We start from the raw sequence: 15,455 nt of genomic DNA on the forward strand, positions 1-15,455 counted from the left end.
GCATGCGCAGAACGACCGGCGTATTTTTGCAGATGCACGGAACGGCCGGCGTGATTTGGCGCATGCGTGGGGGTTCCCTTCTCCGCGCCGGCCCCCGGGTAATATGGCAGAGTCCAACAGGGGCCCGGCGCGGAGTAAAGTAGGCCCCCACGGAGCCAGCCTGCCCGACGATCGGTAGGCCCCGATTGCGGGCCAGGCCACCGTGCCCCCCCCCCCCCCCCCGGGGATTCGTGTCCCCTCCACCCCCCCATTCCAGGTCCCGCCTTGTGGGAGGTGAGTAATCCACGCCAGCGGGATTCGGCCAAACTCGTCGGCCACTCGGCCCATCGGGGCCCGCAGAATCGCCAGGAGGGCTGCTGTCAACGGCCCCCGACCGGCGTGGCGACGATCCCACCGCCGCCCGAAAAACGGTGCTGGAGAATGGGGAAGCCGGCGTCGGGGCGACGGGACGCAAGCCCCCCCCCCGGGGATTCTCCGACCTGGTGCCGGGTCGGAGAATCCCGGCCTAGATGTGCAGGTTAGGTGGAGTGCCCATAATCAATTGCGTGTCTGTCCAGGGATGTGCAGGTTAGGTTGTGGGGCCATGGGGATAGGGCGGGATGATCGGAAGAGTGGACTTAGGTGAGCTGCTCTTTCGGAGTTCGGTGCAGACTCGAAGGGCCAAATGGCCTCCTTCTGCACTGTAGGAATTGTCTTCCATTCTATGTAATTGTCTAGCATCCCCTTCAATACCTCTATGCTATTCGCCTCAAGTACTCCCTGTGTTTGTGAATTTTACATTCAAACCACTTTCTGGGTAAAGAAACCTGTCCTGAATTTGCTATTAGATTTATCATACATTTATGACCTCTAATTTTGATTCCCCACGAGCAAAAATATTTTCTCTATGTATCCCACTTTAAAAATCTTCAGAATTTTTGGTAGGTCACCCCCTCGGCCCTCCCTTTTCTCGAGAAAAGAGTCCCAGCTCTTTTAATAATAACATCCTGCCTTCACAAATTTGCAGAGCTCTCCCTCTGGCCACTGGAGAGTTCAATGATGTGTGCTGGATTTTTCTTACCAATGATTGAGGCCTTCTGTTTATACTCTGTCTTTCTCTGAGAATTGAAAGCATTCCACCAACTTCAAAAGCCCTGAGCGAAATACAGAATGAGATCCATTGTCTTACTTATAAAAGAAAATTGCACAGAAAATGGGGTGGAGAGTGGGGGGGGGGGGGGGGGGGGGGAGACTTATTAAAAAGCCAATTGCATCAACTGTGCTTTGTCAATTGGGTTGCCTTTTCTCGAGAGCACAAAGTCAATATTTTCAGTGCATTAGCATTTTGTAAGCTACATGCTCAAATGAGCACAAAAAGTTTTAAGAAGTTGCCACGATGCTATTATATTACGTTGATATTGAAGATTTGAAAGGGTACTATTATTTGGTGCTGAAATAAAAGTGGATAAATTATCATTTGACAGCATACTTCCATGTTACACAATTTTAAATCAGGAAACTTAGAGCACAGATTGATGCAGATCAGGTTCCCAAACCTCTTCAGAGCCATGGACTACAGCCACAAGGACTACTACATCCAAGCTCCCAATAATTTGCATTTAGCTCAAGCTGTTGACACTCGGTTTTGATTTAGGTTCTGTCCACCAAAGGGTTAAGAGCGGCAACTAGGCCCTTCCCAATCCTCCAACACCCACGGAGTTCAAACAGGAAAAACTGTGTAAGAGGAAACCTAAGTCAGAATAGGACCAAATTGCCTGTCTTTCATTACCATGGGCAGAGGCTCCAGTTTGAATGCCTCCGATTTTGCGAATCGGTTTTATCTGAGAGATTCTGGGGGCAATTTTCCCTTTCACTGACTGGGATGTGGCAGAGCAGGTCAACCACCAGTTACAAAACCTGCCAAATACTCATTGATACCACTGTGGGCTGGGCAATCAGCTCCACGAGACACTGAAGATGAAAATTACCCCCATTTTATTATATCTCTGCAATTCCTTCTGACCTTGGCACCATCTCTGCTAAGATGGTCAGGAACAACCACATAACAGTTCATGTTGGGTTCTGCACGCTTCGAGCCATGGTATCCCCGTTAAAATCATTGCTTCATATTGAATAAATTAAAGAGATACTCTCCTGGGTTTTGGCAGAGGCAAAATGAGAGCCCTTTAAAGTAAGCATTATTTTGCAATCCCACTCTAAAGGAAAATGGACAGGGATGAAGAATTTTCATTTATATAGCACCTTTCACAACCTCAGAATGTTGAAACTTCTTCACAGCCAATGAAGTACTTTTGAAGCATAGTTACTGTTGAAATGTAAGAAATATCAGAGACAATTTTCACACAGCTAACTCCCACAAACAAAAATCAGCGAAATGGCCAAATAATCTGTTTTATTTTATGGAATTCTGGTCAGGGGATAAATACTGCCCAGGATACTGGAAGAACTCCTCGCCTTTTCTTTGAATAGTGCTGTGGGACCCTTTACTTCCACATAAGAGGGCCGATTGTGTCTTGCTTTTAACATCTCATCTGAAAGACGACACTTATGACAGTACAGCACTCTTGTAACACCGCATTGTAGTGCCAACTTGCTTCATGTTTGTTTCAATTCCAAAAGGTGTGGGGTACAAAATAGTGAAGTTTGTTGACCGTACATAGTATTTCAAATTTAATTTGAACTGATTAAATTAAGCATGCAACGATTTAAGTGTTTGAAGCTTCAGACATCAAAGAGGACTCATATTTTAATTGATGTCTTTACAGTGATATTGGCTTAGGAATATGATACATTTTCATTTATAAGCTGTTTTAACATGGGAGATCTGGCTACAGCATCATTTTTTTGTACATAATTAATCTGAGTAGAATAACTGACTGGAGTTTCATTTCAGATAACAAAGGCTGATTAATGAGTTCCTCTGACAATATAGGTGTTAAGTATCGGGGAAGATTGAAATCACTTGGCAGTGCATGTGTTAGGTTTCTTAGCTGATGGAAGCATGTTTATTCCTCAGCCACCAGCAAGACGTGCTTAATGAAAAATGCCACTTTTCCCTTGGGTTTGTTTCCATTATATTTCTGGCTCCAATTTTCACCTGCAGAAGTATGTGCTGCATGAGGGTGCTCACCTAATACTAACACGTTTAAAGCAAAAGAGATCACATTTGTACAGATGCAATTCAGTGAGGCCAGCCATAGGTTTTCTTAAACCCGCTGTCTTCAAGATGCACAAGGATTGCTGAATTGTGTCTGTCCGACAGTTGTAAATGGATGAAATGATTGTTACTTTCGGAATAATTCATTTTGCAAGTTGGTGATCGATGGCTTATTGCATTGCCATCAAACTAAAAGTGTCACATGTTTTGGGGTTGCGAAAAAGTGGGAAGATTCTGGGCGGGAGTATTCGCAGTCTTAGTGACTAGGATAATGGAGGAGGAGGTGGACCCGGACCCTTTGGTGGCGATATTTGGGGTTTCAGAGAAGCCGGAGCTCATGGAGAGGATGAAGGCCGATGCCGTGGCCTTCGCCTCTCTGATTGCAAGACGGCAAATTCTACTTGAATGGCGGTCAGCATCGCCAACGGGGGTAGCGTCTTGGTTGGGTGACATGTAAGACTTCCTGTGGTTGGAGAAGATAACGTATGGGTTAAGGCGCTCCGCAGAGGAGTTTGAGAAAAGGAGGGGGATGTTTGTGATGTCATGAGAGAGTACCTTTAAGAAATGGATGTTTAAGCAATGTACCTTTAAGGAATGGAGTTGATCATATTACTGAAGTGATGTCAGAGGTTGGGGGGGTGGGGAGCTGAGCTCACTTCTGCTTTTGATTTCAGTTTTGCTGAGAGCAACTGAAAAGTGCCTGGCTGGTTTTGCTGAGAGCAGTTTAAAAGTGCCTGGCTGTTTTTGCTGTGAGCTGCTTAAAAGGAGAAAGGCAGTTTGAGACAGCAGCTTGAGAAGTTCTGGTTTGCTGTGAGCTGCTTGAAGGGAGAAAGCCAGGTTTGAAAAAGCAGCTTGTCTGTGTCTGTGTGTTTCCAGAGAGCTGCAGGAAGAAAAGCAAGGTGCTGGAGCTGAAGTCAACCAAGCTGATATATCTCTGCCATCAAACAGAAGATATATACATTCTGTGACCTGGTGTGAAACTGTTTTGAAGGTTTGAAGCCTTTTGGATGTTTGAAGGAACATTTTGAGGGATTATTTCGTGTTGTATTATTTATCTTTGAAGTAAGGGGTGTTAAGAGATCCAATGTTTAGTTAATAGGTTAATTTGAGTTCATGGAATAAACATTGTTTTGTTTTAAAAACCACGTGTCCAAAATTGTAATATCACACCTGGGGAACAAACCGTGTGCTTCAGAAGCAACAATCCATTAAAGGGAGAGGTTTTCTGAACTCCATGATACATTTTGGGGTTCTGAATACGCCTCTCCCATAACAGTGACCACGTTTGAGGAACTGTTTGTCGCGGGGGGGGGGGGTGAAAAAGGGGAAAAGATTTGTAAAAGCGGTACAGTTGATTGCTGAGAAGTATGTTTCCCGGAGTGTTTATGGGATATAACCTGTTTTGATACATGTCTGTAATAAAATAAATATAAAACAAAAATTAAACTAAAATTGTGAAATGTTAGTGAATCAAATGCTTTCCAAATGTGTGACATTTTGTCTCACTATTTGCCAGAATTGATTGATTGCTACATTAAGTCCATAAAGGTACAATGAACTGTAAACTATGATCTCTGTCTGTTATTTATTACAGGATGGTTAAAGGGACACTGTTACTTATCATATGTGTGATAACCCTTTGGGGAAAATTGCTATCAGCTGCAAACCATCATAAAGGTACGCACTCTTTCAAACCTTCTATGTTTCCATAGTGTTGTATGCAATGGCCTAATTCTGCAGTACTGCATTCACAAAAGATTCCAAGTTCACACGTGAGAAAAATAAAAAGGCTCAATTTATTTGAGTAAGGCTTAAATTTTTTCTCAATTTAGCAAGCTCAACTGAAGCCAAGTAAAACTTTGATTATGTTGACCAAAATGAATGCATCTAAACCAAACGAATTAGTTTGTTTCCCTCCATCAGTTTCAGCCTAGGTGTTGAGAATCTGGAACAAGTAAACAAACTATAAATATTGACTCAAACTCTGCCAATTCCATTACAAGTTTATATTCTGAACTGCACTTATGGTTTCCAAATTACAGAAACACTGCAAGATAATCAATGTTATGTTGCCACATTTATTTTGTATCAAGGAGCAGGCTATGGAGGTGGGGTGGCGATGCATGGTACCCACTATTCAGTACTTATGCAATATTATTCCTTGTCTCATTTCCCCGATGGCAAGGGAATATGAGGTAATTTCATTAAATTGTAAGAGAAGCAAAAAAGAAAAGAACCATTTGGGCTGAACATTGCAGAGCTGGTGAGCAAGCAGACTAGATCCAGGCCTCAAGTCTCCAACTGTGGCGGCTTCATTATTCACATTTTTGGGAGGACAAAATATTGAAAAACAAACTATTCATTTGACCAGAAGCACAACCAGAAAGCCTGTGTTTGAAGACTGAGCAGGGAATGATCCAAAGAGAAAAATACTATTATTGATTGAAACAGAACTTAGTTCAAGGGATGTTGAAGCTCCTTTGCTCATTGTCATTCATGACTGTTGGAATCTGGTCAGAAGTCGCAGTGTATTTTCAGAATCTAAGGGCCTAATTTAATGCTTGCACTGTTGGGCCCATCTACCGGCTGGAGAGCCAGTCCCAATCCTGCTGTGACCATTCCATGCAACCCTTTATCCACTTTAGTACCAAGCAGGCACTTAACTGCTCGGAGTCGAGGTCCTGTTCGTATTCAGAGCACATATCCGATCTCCGAGAGGTACCAGCAAATCGGAGGCTGGCAGCATTTCAGTACCAAATGGAAATGGTGTCCACTGCTGATCCTGCAGGAGGCCCCTGCAGGAGGCTCATCACTGGAGTGAAGGTATGTAAGGTGGGCTCACTGGGACCTGTTGGTGTGGCCCCAGTGAGTGAGGTGAAGGGAGGAGGTTACTAGTAAGGGCAGAAAGGGATCTTCACCTCTGGTGGCCAATCTCTGGCAGGTCTTTCCATTGGGCCTAGGCTGGTCAAGTATAAGGGACTCTCCCCACCAGGCTGCTGGGCCATACCCATCTAGGTTTACCTGGAAGATTGCCCGCATGTCAGGGCTCCCATCAACTGCTGGTTGAATACCAGTGGAAGGGGGATGAGAGCATTGAGTGACCCTTAAATGGCCCCTTGATGGCCTCAGTTGACTTTGGGGTGGGAAGGCTGACCTCTACCATTTTAGTTGGGAGGAGTCAAGAAGGCAAAGGGATCTGCACCCTTCTCTTTTCTACCCAATTAAGTATGCCCACCTAGCCCTGAGCCTGCTACTGGCGAGAATAAAATTCTACACAGCAAAAGGAAAATCGAGGGGGAAAAGTCAAATTGGAATAGTGCCTTATACCTTCTTATGAGTGGTTCAATACAATGACAAGGAAAGTGGTCATTATTTTACACTTGGTTATGGAATATATATTGGAATTGAATCAACACTGTGCTACAGCATAGGATTTTCTCGTTTAGGTCAGGACCTTAACATTGGGGTAAAATCCTAGTCCCCATGTCTTGAGAAGTTTGCAGGTCTACTGGAAAATTCCACTTCAATTGACTACCTGCCTGCCGGTTCCAGGCGAGTAGCCCTTCTGACTCGCATCCCGATTTAGAGAAAATGGTTCGGGGCAGCAAGGTGCTAGCAAACTGATAGGCCAGTCAGCCTCTGTACGGGTATGGGGACAGTTATACAGCCATATTCTTTGGGATTTCCATCAAGGATGAACTTGTCCCATCTTTTGATTCATTTGGTAGACGAATGGACACTGGTTTGCGAGAGACGATTTACTGGATCCCTCACTGTTGAGTGGCGGTTGTTATGGACGTCTTCCAACTAACCACAGGAAACTCAGGGAGAGGTTACAATCATTTATTCATGATCTAGCATCGAAAGCACTGCCCAGACAAACTTCTGAAGCACCACTCTCCTCTAATACGACTCTCAGCTCTAATACAGCTCTCAAAGGGATAGTGTTGTAATACAGCACTCTCTTCTAAGTCGCAGATGCACACTATCTATACAGATAGCCAGTACATAGTACGTTGTTTAAAATTGCAATCGTGTATTATTAAACGTTTCAACTAGAGCGAGGACCAGTTATCTCCTCCTAGCTAGAGACTATCTGTTCTTCTAACAAGTAAACAACCTTGCTGGTGAATTCTGCTGATCTCAGGTCCTTGGGGTGTGTAAAATTCACTGGGTGCAAGCATTTAACTAGCATGTGCTCTTTATTCTAATGCAGGAGTGTTAGGCCTATCCCCTCCCTATTACTAAGTATTTATTGTCCCTTACAGTGTTCTTGATGGCTTCCACGAGAAGTCAAAAGACAATAAAGAAAAGATGGCCTATTGTGGAAGGAAATAAAGAGTCACAAAAATAAAAAGTGGCAGTTGATGAACACAGAATCAACCCAAGTCAAACAGTGCTGAATCACAAAGCTATCGGAATGTTTTTGGGAAGAAACAGTAATGTTCAGTAAGAAATAGGACTGCTACACAAGCTGTTAAAACATGCATTATTATATTCCCTTCTAGACTCCCTCAGCTGAAATATGTGTATGGTAGTCTTAAGTGGATAAAATGCACATTGCAATTTTCAATACACTATACCATTCACATGCTTATTTTTAATCGATGGAAATCTACTTATAAGTTTACTGAAAGTCTGGTTTTTTTTCTGAGGGTTAAATGATAAATTACGGCTATCCTAATTTCAAAAGATCACTTTGCCAACCTTCTCAACCACAGATGGTTCTGTGATACTGTCACACCTTGTTATTGTAGTGCAGGTTTTATCACAGGTTTTAATTTTTAAAAAATCAGCTGTAAACACAAAGGAGGAAAAGTCACTGTTTAGCATCATGAATATTCATCAGTGGGAAGTACGGCAACTGCGCAGCCCTTTTCCGAAGTTGGTTGTTCCAGAGGTCTCTCAAAAGTTGAAAATGCAAACCCTTTAAAGCTGCTTTATAAATAAAACTTAATTTTTTTTTCTTTAAATAACTCTTGCATTATTGTATATGAAAAACAAGGCAGAAAGAGAAATTAGCCATGGAAGGACACAGTGCAGATGTTACCACCGATCCGAGGGTTAAAGAATACGGAAAGATGACATAAACTAGGCTTTTATTCCTTGGAAAGTAAAGGATTAAGGAATGATCTTATTCAAGTCTTTTGGACTTTGACTGGAATTGAGGGAATTATTTTCTGCGAGTGAGGGAGTCTCGGGTGAGGCGACATTCACTTATAATCAGAACTCGGCCACTCAGGATAGACTTCTTCGTGGAAAGTATGAAATGCTCTCCCACAAAAAGCGGTGGGTGCTAGTTCAACTAACAATTTAAAATCCAAGCTTGACAGATTACTTTTCTAGCCAAAGGTATTAAGGGCTTATGGAGTTGTGGTGGGTGAATGGAGTTAGGCTTTAGGTCAACCAAGATCTCATTGAATAATGGAACAGGCTTGAGGAGTTGAATGGTCTTCTCCTTATTTTGTGGTATGATAATGCTATGTTGTTCAATCTTATTCTTTGGATCAAAGTCTTGCATTTGTAACAATGGATGTTACCTGCACCTTAAGGCATCTGTGTATCTGTTGCCTTTACTGAAGTATCTACAATACTTGTCACTTTACGAGAAGCATGGAAGGTGTTGACATATTCGGGCTACACTTGTGGCAGACATGTCAACTAACGAGAAATTCCGATTGGGTTCAAATGATGCCGCTGTTTGGTGGGAGCACCCACAGGGGGTGCTGTTGTTAGTTGTATCAATATTGAGCAGAGAACTCTTTAACTAACTTCATTGGATTATGCTGGGACCAGAGCACAGTTTAACCCATGACTAACCCCAAATCCTACATGAAATAATTTGAAAGAAGGCATCAAGTTTTCATCCGGTGAATAAACCAGCAATTGAAAAATCAAGAGAACATAGGTGTGCATCTTGGCATCTCGAGAATCTTTGGGTAATGGTGGGTGAGGTAACTTTCTGGTGAGGTGCTGCTCGGAGGTGAGGAACCTTTTCGGTTGTCTGTGCATGTTTGGAAACTTTAGGCTAATGTCTCCGCTGGATAGCTTGAGTGCTTAATGTTTCCGAAGGAAAATAAAAGAATCAGTATCTGGATCAGGAATGTTAAATTCACTTTATGTTGGCGGAGCCGATCTGATATGCTACTTAATGTAGGGCTACATTCAACAAAAGGTTATCTGGACACATTAAGGACATGAACTAAACATCATTGTACCGATTTAACAGCACCCGGCTAATGTCCATTTGGCTTTCAGCTAGCGTGAATGAGCGTAAACCTCATTTCAATATTTGGACAGTTCTTAGGCACGTGAGTTTAGCATGCCAATTATTTGGCGGTTCTTCTCTGGTGTTTATGAATTTCAGTCCCTATTGTCACTGCAGCTTTTACCCTTCAGTTTTCTAATCAGGTTTTCTCTCAGAAAACAATATTGATGACATGGCTATTTCACAAGCAGTCAATGGCTTGCCTTCGTGGTTGCATCAGCTACGTGGTGAGCATTAGTTAGCATTGATTGCAATGTTTTTAAAGTGACTGTGCTCCTTTGTAAAACCTATTTTCACTTAGCTTTGCTGTGTTGCTAATATTCTGGTTTGCTTGATAGTCTGTCCGAGTGTTGTAGACTTTCAACATGGCTACTTGTTGCTTATAGGTTAAGCACAAGGGCTTTGCAGTTAAATACACAAAAATACAAAAGGAATTTCATAATTAATTCCAGTAATTGGAGGAGACAACTTCAGGTGGTGATGATGTGCTGAACAATCGCACAAAAGGTGGCTCCCTCTCTGGAACTTCAAATTAGGCCATTTTAACACGTAAAACAGATATCGAAACAACAACAAAAAAAACCCTACCCTTATCCCAAACTAACAACCATCCGAGGAAATGCCCTCAAACCTGCCACAGAGCCGGAAAAATAGTAAAAGAAGCAAAGGTCTGGAGAGGATGATCCGAACCGCAGAAAATGCGGAGTAAAGCGGAGCAGGATATGGCAGACTGAGAAGGTTCGCCAGCGCGAATGCTGGCCCACCCACCAACAGGGCAGTGTATGGAGGTCCTTACACAGGACCTAGTGCATGGAAGTAAGAGGAGGCGAATGGGGGGGGGGGGGGGGGGGGGAGAGGCATAGCTCCCGAAAGGGAGGGAGTGCCTGGCAGAAAGAGGGGGCAAAATGACAAATTGGGGAGAGAAGGGTAAAGGAGGGGGAGGTAAGGGGGGGCAAGACAGCATTTGTATGGGGGAGGGGGAACGACAAGGGCAGATGGGCGCAGGGTGGGGATTGGGGACTAGGTGGGAGGTGGGTAGAATGCCGGTTACACCAGGTTTCGCATGGTGGTGGTCAGAACAATGAAGACAATGGTGACCATCTTGGTTGGCCCACAAACAAAGGGAAACCTGACGTGCAGGGGCACATCCACATGGTGAGTGTGGCTGACCCTGTAGAAGGGGGGGGGGGAGACAGAAACCCCTCACCAGGGCAGTTACCTGGAACATGGAGGGACCTAACGGCCCAGAGAAAAGACCCAGGGTCTTCGTTCATCTGAAAAGCCTGAGGGCCGACATAGTCTTCCTCCAGGAGACACACCTGATGGAGAAGGACCAACTGAGGATAAGAAAAAGCTGGATAGGACAGACCTACCAAGCGTGCTATGGGATGAGGCCGAGAGGGTGCCTTTACTGTTTAATAAAAAGATAGTCAGTAATGTCCTGGAAGGGGCATCAGTGGTGCTTGTGAATGGATATACCCCAATTGGGGCGACGCTGACTTAATCAAAAAGACAATGGGCGCGATTCTCCCAGCTCCGCACCGGGCCGGAGAATCGCCGCAACCACGCCATGCCGCCCCGACGCCGGCGTGTGATTCTCCGATGGGGTCTGGCCCGCAATTGGGGCCCACACATCGACGGGCCGGCCTCTCTCCCCCACACCATGTTGTGTCGGGGCCGGAGCGCTGGTTGGCGCAGCCCAACTGCGCATGCGCGGGTTGGCGTGGCGCCCATTTGGCGCCGGGAAGGGAGGCTAGAGCGGCATGAACCACTACAGCGCCGTGCTGGCCCCCTGTAGGGGCCAGAATCGGGAGTCCCCGTGCCTGTTTTGCGCCGTCGTGAAACGCGACGGCGTTCATGACGGTGCGAACACTTAGTCTCCATTTCGGAGAATCGTGTCTCATGGCAGAAATCCCCGACGTAGATTCCCATTAATTCATCATGGGATGAGACTTCAACTATGTACAGAATCCAAGAATGGACAAATCTAGCCCCAAATCAGGGAAACAATCGGCTATGGCAAGGGAACTGAACGCCTTTATGGAGCATACGGGTGGAGTGGATCCATGAGGTTCAACCACCCGAGGGAGAAGGAGTTCTCCTTCAGCTCCCAGGTCCACAAAGTATGTTCCTGCATCGACTTCTTTGTAGGGTCAGATCGGTGCTCCCAGGGGCGGTAGGGACAGGATACTCTGTAATAGAAATCTCCAACCACGCTCTACACTATGTGGATGAGAGGTTGGAGATGGGTCGGGCCCAGTACCGGCCGACACAGTCCTCTTCGCCGACAAGGCGTTCTGTGAGAAATTGTCACAAGTCATCGACAGGTACATATCCTGCAACCAGAACGTGGAGGTCCCACCCTCTACATTTCCGGAGACATTGAAGGCGGTGAAAAGGCGGGGAAATAATAGAATACAAGGCACTTGGGGACAGGAAGGAGGGGTGGCTAGGCAACAGCTGATCGACTCCATACTGGAGGGGGATCGGCGATACTCCATGGCCTTGACCGTGGAACTACTGGCGGAGATGAAAAGTTACAAATGGAATTTGACCTGCTCTCCACTGGGAGAGCAGTGCAAAAATGGCACCAGACACGGGGGACCTGCTACGGACATGGAGACACGGCCAGCCGCCTGCTGGCTCACCAGCTGAGAAAGCAGGCAGCCACAAGGGAGGTAGAGACCTTCTACTGGAAGCTGTACACCTCTGAACCCCCAGAAGGAGAGCCCTGCTCAGCTGAGGATCAGCAGCACCACCCAAGGCCGCGGACTGGCTCTCTGGCTTAACAGAATTCCCTAAGTTGGAAAGGATAAAATTCTCCATTTGGGAGTCAGAGGAAGGCTGTCACCACACGTGGAAGCAATTCACCAGCCTTTTCCAAGATCTGTTTGTGACCAGCAACCATTAAGGGGATAGGGGGGCAGGAAGGGGAATGGGTAGGGAGGGGCCATGACAAATCCAGAGAATGGAGGAAGAATGGGAGGGGAGGGTGTGTGTGGGGCTGGTGGTGGTGGTGGGGGGGGGGGGGGGGGGGGGGAGGTGTTGCAGGAGGTGGGGGATACCAGAAAGGATATAGGGCAGACAAGGCAGAGAAGCCAGGGGGACAAATGACAAGGAAACACATCGGTGTGATGCAACAATGGTGTCAAGGTACACCCGGGTAGCACCAAACGCGTCGCTGGCATGTTTTAATACCACACAGTTGTGGTAACCGATCACTGGGGCCATAGTGATGGCAACCGCATCTGTACACAAGTTACCTTTGCACACGTACCTGTTTATATTCCTTCGGGTTTTTGTTTCTTTTTGCCTCATATACCCACTCTGTAAATATCTCCTATTACAATGTGATGCTCCTTGCAATGTTATTATAAATGAAAACCAATAAAAATACTTAAAAATCGTAATTGGGTGAGGCAACGGTATTGTCGCTGGACTGGTAATCGAGAGGCACAGGGTGATGTCTCGGGTCTGGGGCTTGAGTCCCACCTCGGCAGGTGGTGAAATTGAATTCACTAAAAAAAAGTCTGGAATTAAAAGTCTAATAATGACCATGACACCGTTGTCGATTGTCGTAAAATCCTAACAAGTTCACTGATGTCCTTTAGGGAAGGAAATCTGCATACCCTACCTGGTCTGGCATGCACGTGACTCCAAATCCACATCAATGTGGTTGATTCTTCAATACCCTCTGAAATGGCCGAGCAAGTTACTCAGTTCAAGGATAATTATGGATGGGCAATAAATACTGGCCCAGACAGCGAAGCCCATATCCCAGGAATGAATAGAAAAAAACAATAGAACCAAATTGGGATTGTTTTCCACTTATTCTTGGGATGTAAGCATTGCTGGCTGGGCCAGCATTCATTGCCCATTCTTACTTGCCCTTGACAAGGTGGTGGTGAATTTCTGCAATCCGAATGTCACATCACTTAATTGGTTCCCCACCCAGACGGCAGCCTTTTTGACAGGCTTGGCCTCCAGTTGGGCCGAGGAGTGGTAGCCAATCAGAGGAAGAAGGGTTTGATAAAGGGGAGCATTGATTGGGGAGAAGGAGGGTGTAGGTTTTAATCAGAAGGGGCTGATCAGGGTTGGGGAGGGGGATCAATCGAAGAGGAATCAACTGGGGAAGGTAAGTTGATCGATTGGGAGAGGGGAGGGAGGCCAATCAGAGGAGAGATCAGTATCGATCAGGGGGCGGAGGGGGGTTGATTGTAGAGGACTGGGGGCTATCGAGTGGGAGTTGAGATGGGGGGGGGGTGGTAGCAGTATAAATTCGAGGGCGGGTGGAGATTTTTCAGGACTCATCCTTGTCTTTCATCTCTGAAATATCAACTCTTCATAAACTCTGTGTTGCTCTAATTTTTTTTCAAAAAAATATTTTTTATTCTTCTTTTTCACATTTTCTCCCACATTTACACCCATCAACAATAAACAATAATCAGTGACAAATATGTCAATCCCCATATCAATAACAACGATCCCATCCTCCCACCAAACCCCAAACATTAGCCCGCATGTTCACATGAACAAATGACAAAAAGGAATCAGGAATCACCCATAGTCACCATTAACACACACCGTCCCTCTCCCCCCAACCCTCCCACCCACCCCCCCAACTAATGTTCGATGTTATCCAGTTCTTGAAAGTGAATAATGAATAATGTCCATGAATTGTAGAACCCCTCCATCCTTCCCTCAGTTCAAACTTAACCTCCTCAAGAGTCAAGAATTCCAACAGGTCCACCACCACGCCAGGGCACTGGGTGGAGAGGTTGCCCTCCATCCCATCAGGATCTGCCTTCGGGCGATCAACGAGGCGAAGGCTACAACATTTGCCTTCGCACCCGTTTCCAAACCCGGCTGGTCCGACACCCCGAATATGGCCTCCCGGGGGCCCGGGTCCAGTTTCACATGCACCACTTTAGAAATTACCCTAAAAACCTCCTTCCAGTAATCCTCTAGCTTTGGACAGGACCAAAACATATGAACGTGATTAGCGGGGCCCCCTCTGCAACGTTCACACACATCCTCTACTCCTTCAAAGAATCGGCTCATCCTCACCCTCGTGAGGTGTGCTCTATACCACCTTCAGCTGTATCAGCCCCAACCTCGCGCACGAGGTGGAGGCATTCACTCTCCAGAGCACCTCACACCAGAACCCCTCCTCCATATCCTCTCCCTACTCTTCCTCCCACTTTGCTTTTATCCCTTCCAGTGATGCCTTCTCCTCTTCCAAAATAGCCCCGTAAACCGCTGACACTACCCCTTTCTCCAGTCCCCCTGTCGTCAGCACCTCCTCCAGCAATATGGAGGCTGGCTCCATCGGGAAGCCCTGTATCTCCTTTCTGGCAAAATCTCGAACCTGCATGTATCTTAACATTTCCCCCTGCTCCAGCCCATACTTCGCTTCCAGCTCCTTCAGTCCTGCAAACCGACCCCTCAGAAACAGATCTTTTAGTGTCTTAACCCCTTCTCCTCCCATTTCCGAAAATTTCCATCCCACCTCCCTGGCTCAAATCTGTGGTTCCCCCGAATCGCCATTTCCCTTGACCCTGCCCCCAACCCAAAGTGTTGGCGAAACTGCCTCCAAATTCTCAATGAAGCTATTATTACCGGACTCCCTGAGTATTTCCCCAGGGCCATCGGGAGCGACGCTGTTGCTAGTGCTTTCAATCCCGACCCCCTGCACAAACTCTCCTCCATTCTGACCCACTGGGAATCAACCCCTCTGACCCAGCTCCACACCTTCTCCACATTCGCCGCCCAGTAGTAATACACCCAGTAGTAATAGGTTCGGAAGACCCAAACCCCCTGCCGACCTTCCCCTCTGTAGCAGCACCTTTCTAACTCTGGCCACCTTCCCTCCCCATATGAACAACATAATCCTTCCCTTAATCTCTCTGAAAAAAGCCTTTGGCAGGAAAATCGGCAGGCATTGAAAAATAAACTGAAATCGCGGCACACGTTCATTTTAACCACCTGTACCTGACCCGCCAGTGACAGAGGGAGACCATCCCACCTTGC

At 46.1% G+C, this 15,455-nt stretch overlaps 1 protein-coding gene across 9 annotated transcripts in view; it reads left to right on the forward strand.

Moving 5' to 3' along the window:
• Window positions 1-15,455, forward strand: part of LOC140396419 (chemokine-like protein TAFA-2) — a 373,625-nt gene that overhangs the window by 188,997 nt on the left and 169,173 nt on the right. For all 9 annotated transcript variants that reach the window (XR_011936524.1, XR_011936520.1, XR_011936526.1 and 6 more), the window contains exon 3: window positions 4,752-4,834. Coding sequence is in view for 1 of the 9 variants with exons in the window: in XM_072485040.1 (XP_072341141.1) it covers window positions 4,753-4,834 (82 nt within the window). In the remaining 8 variants the exon portion in view is untranslated. The remainder of the gene's footprint in view (window positions 1-4,751; window positions 4,835-15,455) is intronic.

This window comes from Scyliorhinus torazame, chromosome 19 (assembly GCF_047496885.1).
Source record: "Scyliorhinus torazame isolate Kashiwa2021f chromosome 19, sScyTor2.1, whole genome shotgun sequence".
Lineage (NCBI taxonomy): Eukaryota > Metazoa > Chordata > Chondrichthyes > Carcharhiniformes > Scyliorhinidae > Scyliorhinus > Scyliorhinus torazame.